We start from the raw sequence: 23,005 nt of genomic DNA on the forward strand, positions 1-23,005 counted from the left end.
ATACTTTTATTCGTCAATAAATGTGATTCGAAAGAGTCCACATTCTTTTAGTAACAACAACTTAACAACCATTTTTTACATTAATCATCAAAATGCAGGACGTTGTGGCACCAGTTTCAAGCATAACGTTTGATATAGAAATCGCATTGAATAATCAACTTGGATCACAACCATTACCATTTCCAGGAATGGATAGTGAGTGCAGAAGCATAGGTTTCGGATAAAATATTAGTTCGGGCAAAATTTAAGAGTAATACAAATTTCAAATCAAGGGTTACCTCGTGTAAGTTTATCAAGGGCATGAATAATATGCCATAGTTTGTATTTTAAGCTAATGAATTATATATATTTTGTTCAAAATTATTTATTTTTCCAGTGTTTGGCACACCCAGGGGTTTTTTTTAGAAAAAGGGGAAGACGCTGGACGCTGGGTAAAAGGGGAAAATCGAGCACGAAAGAGACATATTTGGGGGAAAAATAAAAACTGTTCATTTCAATGTCTATAACTTCGCTACAGACTTCAGGGGGTTTTTTTAGAAAAAGAGGCATGTCTCTGACCTTTTTGTTCTTAAACACATGAACAAGTATGATATTAAAGTCAAAGTCCTAAATAAAGTTGCAGGGGTAGATTTAATAATGGGAAATGTTTTCAACTGGGGCTGGGGAACGATTTCAATATTGTGATTTCAATTTCATGATGAATGGGTTGACGATCTAGATCTGCTACAGTATTGGAAGGGAAAGGTGCCGCAGCTGCCGATTCAGCAATTGTCTACTTTCACTTTCACAATAATCCGACAGTATTAATCGATGTTGATTACATGTACCTCCGAATCCTGCTGGGTTTCAACGGTTTTTGAAGATTCATTCTTAAAAAATGCGTCAACGCAATTAATATTTTCCGAGTCCGAACGTTTTATTTTGTTCGTGTATGAACGCCAATTGTGAGACTTTTTTCTGTTTTAACGTTTATACCCATCTTGGCTTTCACATAACCCGGATGAAAACTCGACTGGTTTCCGGTAATTAATTGACGAAACACCCTTCTCGCGGAGGACCGGAATCCAGTAAAATAGTCACATGATTAATACGATTAGTTGCCCGGTTGACGTAATTAAAGAGCTATATATAGAATCACTGGGATTCCCAGATTTGAGTGTTCGTCGGGAGAGAGAGAGAGAGCGAGATCGTTGTACATGGTACAAATCCGATAAGTGTCGACTTCCCAAAAGTAAAAAAAAACATTTCTTTTAGGGTGAAATATTATATTTTGGTGAAAAATTATATTTTTGGAGGGGAAATGGTAGTTTTAGGGGAAAAATTCTGGTAGGGGAAGACGCCGATTATCTGCGTCACTTTCTTAGTAAAAAAAACCCCTGCACACCATTTGCAAACATGCCCACATCTCAATATCATAGATAAAATATTGACCAATGTGTTGCCAAGAACAATTTAACACCAAATATTCTTTGCTCTGGGACATATTGTCCTATTCATTGTAATACCATCAATAGTCAGTGTGTCCCCATTGTAATTTCACATCAGTATGTTCGTAAGACAAAAATTATCAATTAAACATGCACCAAATTGTTTGTGTTATCCATCAAACTCTCAGAATGAGTCAGATGTACTTACAGAACCATCATTCCAGGATTTTAATAAGTTGACTTAAAATAACAGTCCTTATGGATTTTTCTTTTTATTTGCTGTCAAGACCTTTACTTTGTTTTGAACTACACCAACCACAAATATGGGATGGTTGCAGGGCTCGAATTTAACTTTTTTTTCTACTTGCAAAAAATTGCGAGCAACTTTAATACCAACTCGCAAAATCAAAAACATTCTCGCAAATTTTGATGGAAACATAAAAAAACCTTGGACATTAGTTTAGTACTATTTAAACAAAATAAAAGTACTTAACATGTATACACATTTTATTTCTGCAACCATACAAAGATATCAGTTCCTTGGACCATTAGGGCTCACATCAGGTTGATTGACCATCTTCATCTACAACAAGTTTTAGTCTTATTTTAAGTTATTTTTCCCACTAATTCACTGTTTTCGTAGAAGGATTTAAAAACCGTTTTTTCTAACTAAACGGTTAACTTTGCTTTATCTTTGGTATTATGTATATTTTGTGCTATTTCCGTCTGTGGGAATAAAGTGACGAGTTATTTTTCGCTTCAATGAACATGTGTGAATAGTCGACTGTTTCACTTCCTTTGTAGCAATACCATCCGCGTATCTGTATATACCAGTCTACATACAAGTTGCGCGCTTAACATAAAGGTACTTAGGCGTTCTATAAATTGACCTAAGATTTAGCGATCATGATGTTGAGCAGCATTATACCCACTCATTTCTCGGACCGAAAATGGCCGCCATTTTACTATTGCACAATCCAATTATCCTGGGCATTGGAAAGCTTAATTAAGCATTCAAAATAGGAAGCGTCATTATGATTAGGAGCATGGGTTGCATTGCATTATACTTTTCTGACAATTTTGTAATTTTCTAGCAAAAGATTAACAGTCCACGTGCATTTTGTGAAAAACGTGAGAAAATAAGAATTAGTGTACATCATGTGATTTTTCCTAGGGGAAAGCATGGGCATAACCGGTAAATTTGAATGTCGCATGGGAAACAGGGATACAGTTGTTTAGGTACACCACTGTTGAACGTTCAATATTTATACACACAAAATGCAATTGCATATCTTCACGTTCTCAAGTGTCAATTAGGGTCTCAAATGTCAATTAGCGTCTTAACAACTCGTGGCACATATTACTCAATAACGTCTGCCAATTATGAAGTGCAAAATGACCCCCTTTCACACCTACCTTTACCCGCAAAAAAGACCTAGTTCACGCCTAGCCTTGCCTGCTCTCCGGAATGTCGACAACAATCCCCATTGAAATTCATCAATAAAGAAGTGTAAAAACACAAACAAAGAAATGTCCGCAAGTCTATTCAAACAAATTTATTTTTGACCAAAACTTCTTCTTCCGCATTCATATCTACCAGTAGCGACTTCTTGTTGTTTCGACAATGGCCCCTCAGTCTGTACCATTATAGGGTGGTAGTTTTCTGGAAAAAAACATGGCGGCCATTTTGATTATTTACAATTACACAACATATTTTTTACCAATTTAGCAGCCAGGATAGCGTTGTTTCAATGTATAGCGCGCACCAGCTGTTTAATTTGAATTTTGGAGGTAAAACACTGCGCGCTATACGTGGAAACCTACGGTACTAGTGGCTTGAAACTTTACTCGAAATCGGTATTTTTTACTCGCATTTTGCGAGTGTTAATTTCGAGCCCTGGGTTGAGTTTTGCATCTTTTTACGTTTAAAATTTTAGATAAAACAATTACAAAGGGGGTAATCTTATTGCAAACAAGATTGTGACATCCACACAGAGACAGGTATTTCACTGTTTTATACACTATTACTTTTATTGATTGTTAAAATAATGCACAATATCCAGCAATATCTGCAAAAATGGGATAAGCGTTTATATTGTATGTATATTGCTCTATATCTCGACTTAAATTGTTACAAAATTGTGGAGTGGGCCACAAAATTACAGTTCGCGCTAAAAAAATTACAGTGATTTCAGTCCAGATAAAGAGTTAATATTAATATGAAATAAACCCTTATCACTTTCTTGCCGATATGGCTGGAAAGTGAGCAGCATTTTAACAATTAAGGCCATCCTTAAAAATGCTTTTGTTTGGCATAACCCGAACGACCCACTAAAATCGGCCGGACTGAAATTTTTTTTGTCACTTTAAACAAAAAAATTTTTTTTGGCTCGCCAAAAATTCTTTCCGCTAAATTTTGCCGTTCCGCTTTTTATCCTTTCCGGTTATTTGCGTCATTTAATTGAATTCTCTTTCAAGGATATCTAGAATAGCAATGAACAAAACGCGTACCGATATTTGAGTCGCCTATTTATTTGACATATGCATATGCGATTAATTAGACTTTAAATACAATTAAACCGCTCCTGTTTTTCTCGTATTCCTTTTAATTAAAATACGCTTCTGTCGTTCAGGATAGTTCCGGAGTTAAAAACAAATTGATTAATTATCACTGTTCAATTTAATTCAGCAATCGGCAGAGATGTGTAATATTATCGCCATATAACTAATTATTTAATTATACTCTTTTATTCAGATCGGTAAATATTCGGAGGAAAGATGAAAAGTGGTCAGCTTAGAAATATTTATTGACTGGTAATGTCACGTTTTTGTTTTACTGTTTATCTCTAGCAACCGGCCGCTGTTTCGAAGGCAGACTGTGATATTAAATGTGTATTCAAATTATACAACATCTGCGCATAAATGACCCAATATTATCCGATTGCTCCACCCTTTCTCACGTTTCATTTGACAACATCATGTCATGTGAAAGCGAGTTCAATGTTGATTGGCCAGCTACCGTGTGCACTTCAATAAAAATAAGGTCAGGTCAAGCGATGTCTAAATGGGTACAGACCGGGTTTTGTTAACCAGGTTTTCCGAAGGAAAAAACTGGTTATTAGATTGGCGAATGCGGGCGGGCTGGCTGGCGGGCGGGCGGAACAAGCTTGTCCGGGCCATAACTATGTCGTTCATTGTCAGATTTTAAAATCATTTGGCACATTTGTTCACCATCATTGGACGGTGTGTCGCGTGAAATAATTACGTCGATATCTCCAAGGTCAAAGTCACACTTTGAGTTCAAAGGTCAAAAATGGCCATAAATGAGCTTGTCCTGGCCATAACTATGTCATTCATTGTGAGATTTTAAAATCATTTGGCACATTTGTTCACCATCATGGGACGGTGTGTCGCACGAAAGAATCACGTCAATATTTCCAATGTCAAAGTCGCCACGACTAAAAATAGATTTTTTTTAAAAACAAACTTACAAAGGGGGTTAATTTTGTTTGTTCATTTCAAAAGTTCAGTTTGAGTTTTCTCCCTTTATCAGATTTTTGTTCACAATGAAAACCTTGTTTTGTGACAATTTTGTCCCTTGTTAATTGTTCGAATTGCGAAAACTTTCATTGAAACAAAGAGACAAATATAGAAAACCAGTCCAGATTAAAATGGCTGATGTTTTCAACAAAATTTTACTAGATTTTAGAATTTTCGCAATTTAGATTTTTCTTGAGCCAAATTCTCAATATTTTTGCAAATGGCGCAGATGGCTCAAATGGCGAACGACAGCACGAGCATTGCGAACTTGTTATTATTGGAATAAATGCTCACTATTACAGGGCTCGCGCTGTCGTTCGCCATTTGCGAAAATGTAGCGAATTTGGCTCAAGAAAAATATAAGCTGCGAATATGCTAAAATCTCATTAAATTTCATTGAAAACATCCGCCATTTTAATCCGGATTTTTTTTTTTTAACTATTTTTTTCTCTTTGTTTCCATGAACGTTTTGAAGCGCATATGGTAGCTGGCCAATCAACATTGAGTTCGCTATGGGGTAATATTGTGTAATTCATGCGCAGATAATGGAATACACAGTTAAAATTGTCTTCTGCCTGCAAAATAATGGCCGATGGCCAAAGTAGTATAAAAAATAAGCAAATGAAAATAAGCGTAACACTCAATAAAATATTTTTAAGCTGATCACTTTACAACTTTCTACCGGCTAACAATCTGAATTAAAGGATGATGATTTAATAATTAGTTTCATGTCGAAGATGTTACACCTTTCTGTTCTTGATTGAAATTAAAATGTTATAATTACTTTGTTGTTTTTTACTCACAAACTATGCTATTGTAAAGTAATATGTCAACCAAATAGCATATTAATTACGTATTTGCTAGGTTACTTGTTTTCATTTTCTGTAGTCAAACGATATGCATATTTTCATGTGCAAAATGCGTACAATTTTTCGGACTCTCGTTTTCAGATAAAGTATTTTTTGTCGATTATATTATATTTTCGATGTTCTTTATACACTTATAATAGACTTACAAATACGGACGGTGCAGAAAAATATTTAACAATTTCCTTTCACGAGGCAGAAGACTTGGAGCTTTATTTGATAATTACCTATCAGTTTGGTATATGTCGGAGTTCAATTTCAGAAGAAAAAAACCTCAAAAAAACTAAAAACCTACCTACCCACCCAAATTTACCTGGGTCGGGTTATGCCAAACAAACAATTTTTTAAGGATGTCCTAATACAAGTAATATAGGGTATAAAACCGTGAAAATACCTGTCTTGTCATGGACGTCGCCGTCTTGTTTGTCACATGATTTCTCCCTCTGTATTAGACTTTCATGTATTCATACTTTAAAAAATTCCGAAAGGTACAGGCTGTAAAATATAAATAAAAGTCGTTGAATTTATGGTAAGCTCTCCTAAGCACATAGTATACATAAGAATCTTTATGGATTGAATCATCATTCTGTGTTGTTCTGAGGTTCTTCAGTTCATTAACTTTTTTGCTTTCTTTGTCGAATATACATGGACTGGGAGAAAATTTCAATGAAACTGTACAGAAATAATGCTTTGCTGACGCTCTTACAAAGTTGTTTATGTTGTTCAGGTCCATTGCATATGTAGGTCACCAAAGCTCAAAATTGATGTAAACGAAGGGAAAACAAATCTGAAAGCACAAAGAGTTAGGATTATAATATATAGCATGTAAAATTGTCTATGGGTCCTCTAATACGTTTGTTCAAGTCATGTGGTCAAAAATGGCAAAGCCCCAGGGATCATATTGTTTATGTATGCCTAAATCGCATAATGGCTCTAAAGTAATCTTTTTAAAAACGGCAAGACATACACATGCAGAGGCGTAATATTTGGCATGTTGTATGGTGGACTTGGTGGTCTACTTCCAGGTTTGTTCAAAGCATGCAACTGCCACTAGGATTGAAAATAGTCTGCCTTTAGGCTAATTTTTTCCCTCATAATATTATGTATATTGTGAAAACTTAAAAAATCTTCTCTGAGACCGGACAGCAGATAGGTTTTTTGGTTTGTGACATTATATGTTAGTTCTGTTCTAGGTTTGTTCAAATCATGCCACTGGAGTCACTACATAGTTTGTTCAAATAATTCCCATGGGTTTAATATTAGCTCCACTCTGGGAATAGCTTGTTTTAATAATATCTCTGAGGAGGTTATTGAAAATGTATGTGATCACATGCAGGTTTTTTTTTCTGCCTATTTTGGGAAAAGGAGTCTGACCAAATTGGGAATTTTTTATTGACAAAATTGTCCATTTTGGGAATTTTTGCTTCTATGAAACGTCTCATTTTGGGAAAACATATTGAATTTATCATGCTTAAATAAGTCAGTGGTTTAACAAATAAATTTGTTTTTATTTGTACTTTTGTCTTCTTTATATAAACACATGCAATATTGGGCATGTTTAACGGTTATTCAAGTACTGCAGTTTTGTTTTTCAGTTACATTTACACTCTGAGATAAGAACTGTACATTCAAAAACTTATACAATGTAGCAGATATTTTTTACCAAAACAAACACTAGTTAGTAACACAAGTTACAGCATAATTTTTCTCTGCTTTTTGTTTTTGAAAGCATCACAATGTTTTGTCACTTCTTTCTAAAAAAAAAATTTTTTTGGGGGGTGTGGGGAATTGGGATTTTTTTTTTATTTCGGTTTGGGATCGGGTCCGTTTGCTTTGGGAATGCCTCCGTTTTCCGGAGGCGCAGACAGTGCTGAAAAACCCCTGGCATGATTCTGAGCATTCTAGAAGTGGCTAGTTCTGTCCAATCTTCATGAAACTTGCTCACAATGTTTGTTCTAATGATACCTAAGCCAAGTTCAAATATTGTTTTGGGAAAAATGAGAAAAGATGTCATGAACAGTTCAGTTTTCTGAAGTCTCAGGTTAGTGACCTACATGTAGGGCTTATTGTCCGCTTGTTTAGATTTGAAAAGTATGTTTCTTAATTGAAGGTCTTTCATTGTACTCCTATACAACATCAAACTTTTTTAGAATGTCACTCTTTCCTAAACCTGTGTTTTACGTCATTTTTATTTGTGTCAACTAATTATGCAGAAACTTTGTGATATGGCTCATGAAAAACTCTCATACAGCTATAACTGCAATATATAGATTTATTGATTGATTTAGAGATAGATGGATGGAGACTAAGAGAGATAGAGAGATATAGATACATGTATAAGTACATTTTTCAAAAAACTTTACCTCTAATTAACCAGGTTTTTCGAAGAAAAAAACTGGTTATTAGATTGGCTAATGTCGGCTGGCGGGCGGGCGGAACAAGCTTGTCCAGGCCTGTCGTTCATTGTCAGATTTTAAAATCCTTTTTGCACATTTGTTCACCATCATATGACAGTGTGTCACGTGAAAGCATTACGTCGATATCTTCAAGGTCAAGGTCACAATTTGAGTTTGAAGGTCAAAAATGGCCGTAAATGAGCTTGTCTGGGCCATAACTTTGTCGTTCATTGTCAGATTTTAAAATCATTTGGCACATTTGTTCACCATCATTAGATGGTATGTCGCATGAAAGAATCACGTCAATATCTCTAAGGTCAAGGTCACAATTTGAGTTTGAAGGTCAAAAATGGCCATAAATGAGCTTGTCTGGGCCATTACTATGTCATTCATTGTGACATTTTAAAATCATTTGGCACATTTGTTAACCATTATTGGACGGTGTGCCGCACGAAAGAATTACGTCAATATCTCCAAGGTCAAGGTCGCCACAACTAAAAATAGATTGATTTTGAAACAACTATGTAACTATGAAAGGATGATACCTGAAGAACGCTTAGGCCTAGGATTATGAAACTTCATAGGTACATTGATCATGACTGGCAGATTACCCCTATTGATTTTCAGGTCAAAGGTCAAGGTCACAGTGACTTGAAATAGTAAAATGGTTTCCCGATGATAACTCAAGAACGCTTAGGCCTAGGATCATGAAACTTCATAGGTACATTGATACTGACTGGCAGATGACCCCTATTGATTTTCAGGTCACTAGGTCAAAGGTCAAGGTCACAGTGACTTGAAATAGTAAAATGGTTTCCGGATGATAACTCAAGAATGATTACGCTTAGGATCATGAAACTTCATAGGTACATTGATCATGACTGGCAGATGACCCCTATTGATTTTCAGGTCACTAGGTCAAAGGTCAAGGTCACAGTGACTCCAAACAGTAAAATGGTTTCCGGATGATAACTCAAGAATGCTTACGTCTAGGATCATGAAACTGCATAGGAACTTTGATCATGACTGGCAGATGACCCCTATCGATTTTCAGGTCACTAGGTCAAAGGTCAAGGTCACAGTGACTCGAAACAGTAAAATGGTTTCTGGATGATAACTCAAGAATGCTTACGCCTAGGATCATGAAACTTCATAGGTACATTGATCATGACTGGCATATGACCCGTATCAATTTTCAGGTCACTAGGTCAAAGGTCAAGGTCACAGTGACAAAAAACGTATTCACACAATGGATTTCCCTACTACTGAAAGCCCATATGGGGGGCATGCATGTTTTACAAACAGCCCTTGTTTTCTAATTGAAATCAAGGTCAATTTTACACAAGGGGGGTTAACAATACACATTTTGAATTGTCTCCCTTTATCAGACATTTTTTTCGACTGAAAACCTGGTTTTGTGACAATTTTGTTCCTTGTTTGTTTCTTATTTTATGGTTAGTTTTCTAAAAGATATTTACAACTTTAGTATACACACTGTTCTCTAAACAGTAAGAAACATCATATCGATGGTCCCAATTTAAAATGTCGAACCTACAAAAACACAAGTTTTCAGGAGACGTATTTTTGTTAAACATTTCTTGCACAAAGTCAAATAAAGATTATTTTAAACATTTTTAAAAGTGTCGCATGATGAACCATGTTCGTATGGAACTAATTTGACGTTAAGTTAATAAATCTGCTGTAAAATGTATCTTCGTCATTTAGACTTGCATTTATGTGATGTTTCGGCAAATTGGACAGCTTATTGTAAGAGATTTTGTTTCAATAGAATAAATTTGTCCATTTTTTCCGTTAGATATAGCAAAGCAATGCGTGTTTTTCTGTTTTACACGGTGGAACAGAGGTGACAACCGCAATTCTTTATTTATAGTGTGGCCTCAACTTAGTAACTTGTGGGAACAATTTTTAAAATAACTTGTGGAAACAACTAAGTACGTTGTCCCCACAACTGTTTAAGTTGAGACCTCAGCTTAGTAACTTGTGGCCACAACTTCATAACTTGCTCCCAAAACTTCAACCTAGTAATTTGTTCATTTAACTTATTAAGTTATTCCTTCAACAAAATAACTTGTGGGAACAACTTATTTATTAAGTTGAGGCGTCAGCTCAGAAACTTGTGGCGACAACTTCATAACTTGTTCCCACAACTTATTAGTTGTTGCCTCAACTAAATAACTTGTGGGACCAACTAACTATGTTGAGGCCACTTATTTAAGTTTAACCAATAAGATCGGGCTTTTCATCTTTACCGTTTTATCACAATTAGTACCCCTTATTTTACTAGATGCTCGGGTTCGAGCACTATCCCTGTTAGCTATGGATCCCACGTTCGAGCCCTATCTGAGCACTTGCCATGTAAGCCATGGATTTCAGATTTGAGCCCCTATCTGAGAGATCGCCAAGTTAGCGACTTGGTTCAGGGTTTGAACCCTGGTGTGAAAACTAGGCACATAAGCGACGGATTCCGGTTGGGAATCCAGGTCTGATACCCCCCTTTTTAAACGATGGGTCTTTGGGTTTTAGCCCCAGTCTAAGGACTTTCCCTGTAAGCGACTTGGATCCCAGTCTGAGCATTCGCTCCCTACGTAACGGATCCTGGTTTGGATGCCCTGCTTGAGCACTCACCCTGTATGCTATGGGCCCCGGGCTCAAATCCCGGTTTAAGTACTTGCCATTTAAGCGAACGGACCCTGATCAAAGTCCTAGTCTTAGCGCCGGACCCGAAAAATGCGGGATTTATAGCTTACAGGGCTAGTGCTCAGACCGGCGCTAGAACCAGAACACCCATAGCTTGCGAGGCTAGCTCTCATTTCGGGACTCGAACGCGGGAAATGTTGCTTACGAAGCTTGTGCTCATTTCGGCAGCCGGTCGCTTAGAAGGCGAGTGCTCAGTATGGTATGTTAGCGACGGCTGTTTGGTTCAAGTCCCTGTGTGAACCTTTAGCTTTCGGTGCGAACGCTCAGACTGAGGGTCGCAACCGGGATCCTTCCCTTACTGGGTAAGTGGTAAGACACAGGCTTGAACCCGGGATCCATAGCTTTCAGGGCTAGTACTCAGACTGGGGCTCGAACCCGGGACCGGTCACTGTTGGTGCAAATTCTCACATCGGAATTCGAGCCGTCGCTTATAGGGTAAATCCTCAAACCGAGGATTGATCTAGAGACCCAAAGCTTTCAGGGCTAGTGCTCGTACTATGATTCGAAACCCGGGGCCGTCGATAACTCCAAATTAGATTTTCAGACCGTCGAAAACTTAGGCATCTTGCACTCGCCTCGTAAACGATGGTTCCCGGGATCGAGCTCCGGTCAGAGGAATCGCCCTTTACAAGAAGGGTCCCGGGTTCAAATCCAAAAAACATGGGACTCGAAACCGGGACCCGACGCGTACGTTGCTAGTGCTCAGACCGGGGATGGAACCCTGAACCCAGTCGCAAACAAGGCAAGTGCTCAGACAGGGACTCAATCCCGGGATCCATAGCTTACAGGGATAGTGCTCAAATCGGCGCACAATATTACGCGTATACAGGTACTAAACGTGATAAAACGGTAAAGATGAAACGGCCTATCTGATTGCTTAAACTATGTTGTGGTCGAAGCTTAATAAGTTGTTCCCACAACACATTAAGTTGTGGTTATAACATAGTAACTTGCGGCCAGAAGTTATTAAGTTGAAGGAACAACTTACTATGTTGAAACCTCAACTTAATAAGTTGTAGGAACAAGCTATTAGTTGCGGCCACAAGTTACTAAGTTAATACCTCAACATTTTATATTATTTTGATATCTTTTTGCGTTTATCAATGCTATAAAATGTACATCATTTAATTTTTTGATAAGCGAACGTTTACGTTTCGTCAATTTGCCTTAACATACATGGCTATATTGATACTTTAATATATTAATAAGCGCGCAAAATGCCGACGTAACAATTTTTTCAGCTTCGTTATTTTGACTTCAAGCAATTGCGGTTCGTCATTACATCACGTGACTTTATGGAGCTGTTGCGATTGGTTAACTATTTTGTTGTTTTGGGGGTATATGTGCATTGATTTCACGCTTTGCACAGTATCAAAATCGCGAAATGCCAAAAATGTAGGTTCGTCATTTTAAATTGGGACCATCGATATTAGACTCAAAGGAAATTAAGCACAATATCTTTTCAAAGTTATGGCAGAGTTTGGATTGCTGAATTAGCAAATAATTGTGTATAAGCAAAATAAGCTTGATTCTGTCATACTTCAGTTGTTTCAAAATTGTGTCTGTTCATACTTCAGAGTCAGGGTCAGCTATATGTACATTCTACATGACCACAACGGGCTGTAGCAAAGCCACAGCCTGTCCATTCCGGCACATCAAGGGGGAAAAAACTGTTGTGTGCAAACACTGGCTGAGAGGACTGTGTAAGAAGGGAGATGACTGTGAATTTCTTCATGAATTCGATATGACCAAAATGCCTGAGTGTTTCTTTTTCAGTAAATATGGTAGGTGTCTCTTTATAAGGTATGAAAATTTCATGTCTTTAGTATGTTTTCATGCAACATCATTCACAAAAAAGTAGGAAAGCTTCTATTTTTACTTAAAGCATAATATTGTTACTTATGGTTATAAGTTAGTAATGAAATGATTTAACATTACAATAATTATATGCCATTTAAAATTGTGTGTTATAATTTAATACACAGAGTCATAATGTTTACAAAGATATGAATGACAAGTCAAATTATTTAGATAAACTGATGAAAGTATTGCATCAGGACAATGGAAAGAATATTAAAGTAAATTCTAATTGAATACTAGATTTTAAAAAAGTGACATGGCAAACAGTCATGGTTTTTTTTATTAAAAAAGACAATTAATCAAACATTGATGATAGTTTTGCAAAGGAATGTATTTATGCAGTTTCTTAATGTTATTAAAGGTGTGCAAAAACTGATATTCAAATTTCATATGTGTGGTTTTGAGGAATTTATAATCTGACATTTACAAGAAGACATCACATAGCAAGAATATGAAATTACAGATTTCAGAAATGATTTTTTCCCCATATTAGTGGCACTTTTGAAGTTTTAGAAAAGAAATGGCAAGTCATGTTTTATATGAACTTGTATATAGGGTGCTTGTAAAATATCTATTCTCTCTCAGGACAATGTAACAACAAGGAGTGTCCATTCCTGCACATTGATCCAGAGCAGAAAGTGAAGGACTGTGCCTGGTATGATAGAGGCTTCTGTAGACATGGTAAGTCGGAGTGAAGGACTGTGTCTGGTGTGATAGAGGCTTCTGTAGACATGGTTAGTCAGAGTGAAGGACTGTGCCTGGTATGATGGAGGCTTCTGTAGACATGGTAAGTCAGAGTGAAGGTGTGTGCCTGGTATGATGGAAGCTTCTGTTGACATGGTTAGTCAGAGTGAAGGACTGTGTCTGGTATGATAGAGGCTTCTGTAGACATGGTAAGTCAGAGTGAAGGACTGCACCTGGTATGATGGAAAGTGAAGGACTGTGCCTGGTATGATAGAGGCTTCTGTAGTCTAGACATGGTAAGTCAGAGTGAAGGACTGCACCTGGTATGATAGAGGCTTCTGTAGACATGGTAAGTCAAGAGTGAAAGACTGTGCCTGGTATGATAGAGGCTTCTGTAGACATGATAAGTCAGAGTGAAAGACTGTGCCTGGTATGATGGAGGCTTCTGTTGACATGGTAAGTCAGAGTGAAAGACTATGCCTGGTATGATGGAGGGTTCTGTTGACATGGTATAGGGTGTATATAGGGTGCTTGTAAAACATCTATTCTCTCTCAGGACAATGTAACAACAAGGAGTGTCCATTCCTGCACATTGATCTAGAACAGAAAGTAAAGGACTGTGCCTGGTGAGTCAGAGTGAAGGACTGTGCCTGGTATGATGGAGGCTTCTGTAGACATGGTAAGTCAGAGTGAAGGACTGTGCCTGGTATGATGGAGGCTTCTGTATACATGATAAGTCAGAGGGAAAGACTTTGCCTGGTATAATGGAGGCTTCTGTTGACATGGTAAGTCAGAGTGAAAGACTGTGCCTGGTATGATGGAGGCTTCTGTTGACATAGTTAGTCAGAGTGAAGGACTTTGCCTGGTATGATAGAGGCTTCTGTTGACATGGTAAGTCAGAGGGAAAGACTGTGCCTGGTATGATGGAGGCTTCTGTTGACATGGTAAGTCAGAGTGAAGGACTGTGCCTGGTATGATAGAGGCTTCTGTTGACATGGTAAGTCAGAGTGAAGGACTGTGCCTGGTATGATGGAAGTTTCTGCTGGCATGGTAAGTCAGAGTGAAGGACTGTGCCTGGTATTATAGAGGCTTCTGTTGACATGGTAAGTCAGAGTGAAGGACTGTGTCTGGTATGATAGAGGCTTCTGTAGACATGGTAAGTCAGAGTGAAGGACTGCACCTGGTATGATGGAAAGTGAAGGACTGTGCCTGGTGTGATAGAGGCTTTTGTAGTCAAGGTAAGTCAGAGTGAAGGACTGTTCCTGGTGTGATAGAGGCTTCTGTAGACATGGTACATCAGAGTGAAAGACTGTGTCTGGTTTGATAGCGGCTTCTGTAGACATGGTAAGTCAGAGTGAAGGACTGTGTCTTGTATGATAGAGGCTTCAGTAGACATGTTGAGAGTTCTTAGACAGGGCTTTAGAAAAATTGTTGTGTGTGGATGTTAGTTTAGGCTTATTTGGTTGCAAATGTAAACATAACATGGGTAAAAATGAATTGAACAGTATACTGTGATATTAGTAGATGGCAGTTTTATACTAACAACTTGTAAAACAATATAAAAAACAAAATTTCTTAACATTAAAGAATAATTTATGTTTTTGAGTTTCTAATATAGTGAAATATTGAAAAGAAACCTTTTGTAATTATTATCAACATTATTATTTGTGTGTCATTTCTTATCTGGTCATTGTTTAGGCCTTTTGATCATTAGCTTTTGCAATCTTGAATTTGCAAATAAAATCTGTCCTGAATTCGGCAATAAAATGTGTACATGCTTGCAAATGACAATCAAACAAAACAGAGTAAAAATTTCTTTTGTTTCATTAACTTAACTTAACAAACTTTTTGGGAAATTGTGGAAGTCATATGATGACGATGTCAACAAGGTCAACATGCAATAACTGAAATATTTCTTTGTGTTATATTGATTTTTATGCTTCACACTTTTGTTACAGTTTCTCCTAGCGCCTTTACTATTTTACCGATCTGTTACATATTTGGCTTGTAGGTACCTTGCATGGACCTCTACCTTTGGATGAGGTTTGAGGTCACTAGGTTCAAGGTCAAGGTCACCAAGGCTAATAATAATAATAGATTTTCCATCACACTTTTGTTACAGTTTCTCATAGTGCCTTCAATACTTTACCGATCTCTTTCATATTTGGCATGAAGGTACCTTGCATGGACCTCTACCTTTTGATGATGTTGAGGTCACTGAGGTCAAGGTCACCAAGGCTAATAATAGATTTTCTGTCACACTTTTTTTACAGTTTCTCATAGCGCCTTCAATACTTTACCGATCTCTTTCATATTTGGCATGTAGGTACCTTGCATGGACCTCTACCTTTTGATACGTTTGAGGTCACTGGTCACAGAGGCTAATAATAGATTTTCTGTCACACTTTTGTTACAGTTTCTCATAGCACCTTCAATACTTAAGCGATCTCATTCATATTTGGCATGTAGGTACCTTGCATAGACCTCTACCTTTTGATGAGGTTTGAGGTCACCGAGGCTAATAATAGATTTTTTTTAGGTGGTTATTAACACATAGATTGACAAAGCGCATCTTCGGGGAGCATCCATCAGTTTCACTGATATTCTTGTTAAATCTGCCTGTCAGAATTATATGGTGAACTTAATTTCAGGACCAAATTGCAAGAATCGCCATGTGAGAAGGTTGATATGCCAAAACTATCTATGCGGATTTTGTTTGGATGGACCCAAATGTAAATTTATGCAGTAAGTACCAGGTTTAATCCCTCATAAAGATTTTGTCAGAAATGTCAATGACATGTTAGAACTCAAACATGTCACCTGTAGTTGTAATTTGACCTAATTTTCCACTTAATGTTTTTGAATGTTTTATTCCTGCTGGTTTTATTCTTATTGTATGAGATATTTTCAGCAAGCTCAGTAAGCTGTGCATTTTCAGTTTTAACAAAGGTTTGCTCAATTTCTCAGTTTTATTTAGGCATCCTTGTAATAGTTTGTTATTATGAAATATAAATAATAAGAAAAATAAGGGATTACTTGCCCATATGCCATGCATGCAGACCTGCTTTTTCAGCCCCACATATGACCTGCCAGTGCCGGACATGAACCCGCAGACCAAGAAGCTGCAGATCACGTGTCACACGTGTGGGGAGTACGGACACAAGTCAATCGGCTGCCCTAGACACAAGCCAGGGGCAGTGAACACGTCCCCAAATCAGCCAGACAACAAACTATATGTAAGTGACATACAAACTTGAGATGGTGGGGGTACTTACATTAAGTCATCTACTTATTAACCAGTTATTTATCAGTATATCTGGTATTATGTAGTAAACAACTGCTCAAATCCAGACAAAGGTTTTGTACCACCTATGTTAGCTTGACAGTCTACATACTACTCTATGTCAATTTAACTTCAGATTATATTAGTTTATTATGCACTCAAAATCTTTAGTCTTGCTCTTAAATAGTTTGTTTTTATAAGAGAAGTGGTGATATTGTGTCACGATTCATGTAATATTGTGTACCAATCTTAGTGGTATTCTGTACCAATCCATGTAATATTTTGTATCAATTTGTGTTTCCGTAATAACTCTAAGTTTTCGGACACTTAAAACTCAGAAAATTTAGATACAGAAAATATTCAAAAATTTAAAGTGTCAGAAAATTTAGAGACAAAAATTATAACTATATTGAAATAAAAACAATAAATCAATGCACAATAGTGTTTCTACTTTAAAATAAAAACAACTTTAAAGCTAAGCTTACTCTTGCCTGAAATGATATAGAACAAAAAAGTTAAAACATTAAACATTAACCGCTTCCTTAATAGGAAGATATCATTTAAAAACCTGTTAGGTGAAGCCATTGTTTTTATTACCGTTATACATGGTTATTTACCCAATTACGCAAATATTATGGTACATATCTCTCAGGCATGCGTCTCCCAGGTTTTATGACCTTAATCCATTTGTAAAGCCCCATGATCAAAGTGTCACACGATAAGCGAATACACTGCCGAAATCTTGTAAAATAGCACTGTAAATTATTCTGTCCGAAATTTAGAGTCATTAATGATAGACAAAAACGCACATGTCTGAAAATTAAGAGTCATGAAAAATAATTATTTTGGCCAAAAAAGGGGGTGTCCGACAACTTAGAGTGGCCAAAAACTTAAGTAATTACGGTATATTGTGTACCAATCCTTGTGATATTTTTTACCAACCCTTGTGAAATTGTAAACCAATCAATGTGGTGTTGTGAATCAATCTATGTTATATTTTGTACCAATTCATGTGGAATTGTGTACCAATCCATAAGATATTGTTTACCAATCCATGTGATATTGTGAACCAATCTATGTAATATTTTGTACGAATGCATGTGATATTGTGTACCAATTCATGTGATACTGTTTACCAATCCATGTGATATTTTGTATCAATGTATGTGATATTGTGAACCAATCCATGTGATGTTGTGTACCAATCTATGTAATATTTTGTACCAATCCATGTGATATTGTTCTGTCAATGTCCCACATTGCAGCCGATTGGTGCAGGAATGCCAGGCAGTGGGTACCAGTTTGGAAGGGGCGGCCATGTGTTCAGACCCATTGGGCGTGGCATGCCCAATATAGACGATCAAAGCCGTCTGGACCACGTGATCTGCTTCAAGGTGAGATCACATTATTACAATGAACTTCGCAGACTTCATTTATATTGATAAGGATGGATTTCTGGTCATGGTTAGTTAATTCAATGGATTTATAAATATTTTGCCAAACTTCTGCATGTATTGAACAACTGGATCCAATCTCACCTGTTCTCATGAATTTCATTTTAGCTCACTTAAGAACAAAGTGTTTACTGTGAGCTTTTGTGATAAACTTTTGTATGTTTTCAATATTTACCTTGAAAACACTTTAGATGCCACTTTTATTGCCCATTATTCATGAAACTTGGTCCCAACGCTATCTCGCTAGTTCAAAACTGGATCACATGGGATCAAAAACTTGATACTATGTCATATATATACAACCTCAGTAATTTCATACCATACAAGAGCGAAGAGGTTTATATCTCAACCGACTACTTGATTACTCGGGTAGTATGGAAATTACTCGGGGTTTATGGAAAATACTCCATGGGCATGTGACCGCTCTAAGCCAATCGGATAAGGTCATTTTTGTAGCAGGTGAGATATAAGTTATGTTCATAACTGGGTCATGTGGTATCAAAAAATAGGTCAGTTGGTAAAATTGCCTAAAAAGCTTGCAAACCCTCTAGAGGTCAAATTTTTTGCCCTATCATCATCAAACTTGTTCAGAATACCAGTATTAGTTCTAATGATATCTGGGCCGAGTTCTTTAATTGTTCTTGAAACATCCCTAAACAGTAAAGTTTCTTCGAGTCTCAGATGAGCAACCTATTGCTTTTGGCCCTTTTGTTCAAATATATGTATTTGGTAGCTATCATATGTAAGCATGCTCCATTATATACATGTTCATGTATGCTTGCATGTTTTTCAGTGTGGGGCTAAAGGACACTATGCCAACCGTTGTCCAAAGGGAGATCTGGCCTTCCTTTCAGCCAGCACCACATAAACTCACAGATGTCATACTCTCCATGGCAGGCATCATCAACTTCATTTGCATGTATAGTAAATGTAATAAAGTGAATGTTTTTTTATGAAGTTTAGGTTTCGTTTTGATTTGCTTAAGTACTATCTAAACTGGAAAGCTATTTATGTCAGTCCAATAAACATAGAGGTAGGTAAACTTGACTCAAATGGGTGACCTGGGTTTAATTTCCTGCACCAGTTAGCTTTGTTTGTTATAACCTTACTGGACAAGAGTTTTTTGGTTGTGCTCCATTCCCTTCCCCCACATTACAATATTACAACAGAACACAAGATGGTTGTAAATCATTGATGCCCATCCGATCCTGCATGACCTTATTGAGGCCAATCCCAAACAGTTGTACATTAGCAAGCAATATCCCCCCAACGGTTATGAAACTGCCTGCCATCAAAATCAATACCTTTTAAAATGAATTGGCTATTACATAATTTTTGCAAAGAATCCATCTTACAGGATAGAATGTGAATTATTTATTTAATGATTGCAGTACCACAATTTATCCATACACAGTTTCCAATGTTCAGATAGTATGTTATCTTAATGGTAGGTCTGTAAGCTGTTAATTGATTAAAGACTCGCCATAATTGCAAACATGTCATTGAATCAATTGCTAATTTATTTGAGTACAAGATGAAATTTTGTATTTAATCTGGCGATGTTTGTAGATGCTGTACTATTTTGTCTGGAACGGCTGCATTGCAATATTTACTATGTCAACTTGATGGAATATAAAACTTTGTATCTATACATCATGTCTTTCTTTAAATAAAAAACAAGCGAATAAACAAAAGTTCCACGGTCTGAGACATATGCCCCTTCCAAACAGGGCTTTGAACTAGTGACCCTTATTTCAAATGCACATGTGAAGTATCAAGCCAATAGGACAGTTTGTTGAAGAGTTAATCAGAGACTCAATTTTCACACTTATTGTGATAGTGACCTTTGACCTAGTGACTCCAATTTCAATAGGGGTCATCTACTGTCAAAGGCAAATGCACATAAGAAGTATCCAGCTAATCGGTCAATTCTTTTACAAGTTATTGGTTGGAAACAATTTTCACACTTATTGTTACAGTGACCTTAGACCTAGTGACTCCAATTTTGAAAGAGGTCATCTACTGTCCAAGGCCAATGAACATAAGAAGTATCAAGCCAATCAGTCGATGGGTGAAGAGTTATTGATCGGAAATGAAGTGGTCTACTGACAGACCATCACCAACACAAAATGTAACCCAAATCGGAGGCATAAAAACAAGGCATGGATATTAACATATATTACTCATCAAGGAAATAGAAAGTTTGCAATTGGTGAAGTTTTCTATTACTTGATGAAGGCTTTAATTCAGAATTACAAATCACCCCATGAGAAAGAACATGCCATATTTGATCAAACTGTGCATACAATAGTTAAGCATTTTTTATAATACAGCTTGTAACTTTGGCCAACAGAATTTTATCTTTGTCTCAGAAACAAATATAGGAATATAAGTGAATGAAATAAACACCTTTAACTGAAACAATTTAATCAGATACATAGATACATTCATTACAAAAAAATATGAGCCTAAGATAAAGAACAGAAAACTAAGCATAAAAATATGCCAGCACCAATACATCGTATATATGCATGCAGATGGACAATAATACTCAACTGATGTGTTAAATTGAAGTAAGTTAAACTACAAATGTGTCAGATACTGATGCCCCAATACTACCATCGTCGGATACTCACTTTTGAACTATTCCGCTCCTCTCCATTTATCGACCGTGGGACATTTCGGACTCTTTCCACCGTTTTAGGGTGTGTCAAATCCAGTAATTCCATTGGATCCCTCACGATTTCATGAGGATTTTTACCAATGATACAAGTCGTTCTATAGAGACTTCGGATTTGTTGTCAAAATAGGGTCGTCGAGCATGCAAATACTTTCTAATTGAGAATTTAGACGACTGTCAGAGTATAATTTTTCCCTTTTATAATGCTACAACAAAACACACATTTATTTTCTACGGCGGCCGCCATTATCCAGGCAAAGCAGTGACACATCCAAAGCGAAGAGTATTCTTTTTGTAAACTGTGATTTCATTGGTCTACTGAAAGGTTACAGTTAAGGTCAAAACGGCGTGTATTGCTTATATTGTCCCACGGCTAATGCTTGAGAGTAACGGAATGAATTAGTCGTGGGTATCCGACGATGCAATACTACATGTTTGGATACAGACCAATCCAGTATATAATCTACAGTGGACAAAGAGCCCTAATTTCACAAAAACTGGTTTGCAGCCCCAATTCCTATTTTAACAATCATCTACACATTAACGTTATTCAGATGTGAAAGTTTGAGCTAAGTCTGCCAAGCACTTAAAGACAATTTGAAATCACAAAATGTTGAGACTAAACATTCCATACTGGAAAAACAGACACAATGGCCATAATTCTGCAAAAACTCTTAGCAATCAAACCTTAATTCTATGAGATCATCTACAAATTAAGGTAATTCAACTTTGAAAGTTTAAGCAAGATGCATCGAGTAGTTAAAGGTGTTGAAAATCCAAAATTTGAGGAATATACATTCCTTTGTGGAAACACAGATAAATGGCCATAATTCTGCCAAAACTCGTGGTCAGGAAAATTCAATTCTTTAAAATCAGGTGTCATTACCAGTTATTCATTCAACAATGTGCATTTGAGTGAAATTCATCCAGTGCTCCAGCTAGGATTTGAAAAGGGCAGGGGGGCTAATTATTCAAAAGGGCACTTTCGACGCGCAGTATTTTGTGAAAAGGGCACGAACGAGCGCGCGGGTGTTACTGGAATGCTTCCTATTGCATGTTAATTTATATGTTATAAATAATTGTATTATTCCCATTATTATTAAACCATTCAAATATAATGTCTACAATGAGGATTAAAGTAATTACAATGTAATAAGAGATTTATGAATAATCATGTAAAAAAAAAAAAATTTTTTTTTTTTTTTTTTTTTTTTGGGGGGGGGGCAGGGCGGAGGTTCGGGGGGGGGGGGCAGGGCGGAGGTTTGGAAGGGCAGGGCGCCGCGCCCTTCGATTTAGGCCTAGCTGGAGCACTGTCATCTTTTAGTAAAAGAGATGAAAACACAAGCTTTAGGACTTGCATACATACGGACGTACACGGGACAAGTGGAATGCTTCATGCCTCCCACTATGGGGGCATTACAACAAGTAACTGTTATATTACTGGGAACATGAATACCCAATTGTGAACATGAATACCAAATTGTGAATGTGGCAAAAGCAAACATCTCTAATCACCATAATAATTTATACAATCATGCACTAGTTAAATGTTCATATTCTCTAGAAATACATCTACATTTTTTATATTTGTCACTTTTTTACAACAGCAATAATAAAAAATGTAGTAAAATGAGCAATAATACAATTCTACAAAATAATGGCACCGGTGGGTGAATGAGGGTCACAACCAATGTACAAAGTTTAACAAAAAATATATTTTAACTGCCCACTGGGATAACCAGGCTTAATGCATGTAAATAAAGTTTTTCCTAGGCTTATCCAAGACAATATTTTCAGATTTTATGGAATTTTCATTTAGAGGAAGTCTCTTGTGACCTAAATTCTAGTATGGCCAGAAAGTGGCGTAACTGATAAGCCTCTACAGACTTTCATGAACATGCATTAAGCCTGTAACAGATACGCCTCTGCAGACTTTCATGAACATGCATTAAGCCTGTAACAGATAAGCCTCTGCAGACTTTCATGAACATGCATTAAGCCTGTAACAGATAAGCCTCTGCAGACTTTCATGAACATGCATTAAGCCTGTAACAGATAAGCCTCTGCAGACTTTTATGAACATGCATTAAGCCTGTA

The 23,005-nt window shown here is 36.9% G+C and overlaps 1 protein-coding gene across 2 annotated transcripts; it reads left to right on the top strand.

Annotated features, from left to right (window-relative positions):
* Nucleotides 1–2: 2 nt before the first annotated feature.
* On the top strand, nt 3–20,441 carry LOC127865846 (cleavage and polyadenylation specificity factor subunit 4-like). Of its 2 annotated transcripts, XR_008042786.1 has the most exons (8): nt 3–195; nt 12,525–12,731; nt 13,393–13,488; nt 16,143–16,236; nt 16,565–16,727; nt 18,040–18,168; nt 19,022–19,147; nt 20,208–20,441. XR_008042786.1 is itself a non-coding variant. In XM_052405883.1 (7 exons), exons 1-7 carry the CDS (start codon nt 93–95, stop codon nt 19,094–19,096), a joined length of 867 nt encoding a protein of 288 aa, XP_052261843.1. In that variant the 5' UTR covers nt 3–92; the 3' UTR covers nt 19,097–19,185. The 2 variants fall into 2 exon arrangements, 1 of the variants encoding a protein (XP_052261843.1); XM_052405883.1 differs by lacking the exon at nt 20,208–20,441 and having other exon boundaries at nt 19,022–19,185.
* Nucleotides 20,442–23,005: the final 2,564 nt, after the last annotated feature.

Source organism: Dreissena polymorpha, chromosome 2 (genome assembly GCF_020536995.1).
Source record: "Dreissena polymorpha isolate Duluth1 chromosome 2, UMN_Dpol_1.0, whole genome shotgun sequence".
Lineage (NCBI taxonomy): Eukaryota > Metazoa > Mollusca > Bivalvia > Myida > Dreissenidae > Dreissena > Dreissena polymorpha.

Bases quoted from the DNA above. Each gene is read 5' to 3' on its own strand.
- LOC127865846 (XM_052405883.1), top strand. From the start codon at position 93: ATGCAGGACGTTGTGGCACCAGTTTCAAGCATAACGTTTGATATAGAA. The intron at 13,489-16,142 runs GTAAGTCGGAGT...ACTTAATTTCAG, and splicing joins TAGAGGCTTCTGTAGACATG to GACCAAATTGCAAGAATCGC. The intron at 16,237-16,564 runs GTAAGTACCAGG...CTGCTTTTTCAG, and splicing joins CCCAAATGTAAATTTATGCA to CCCCACATATGACCTGCCAG.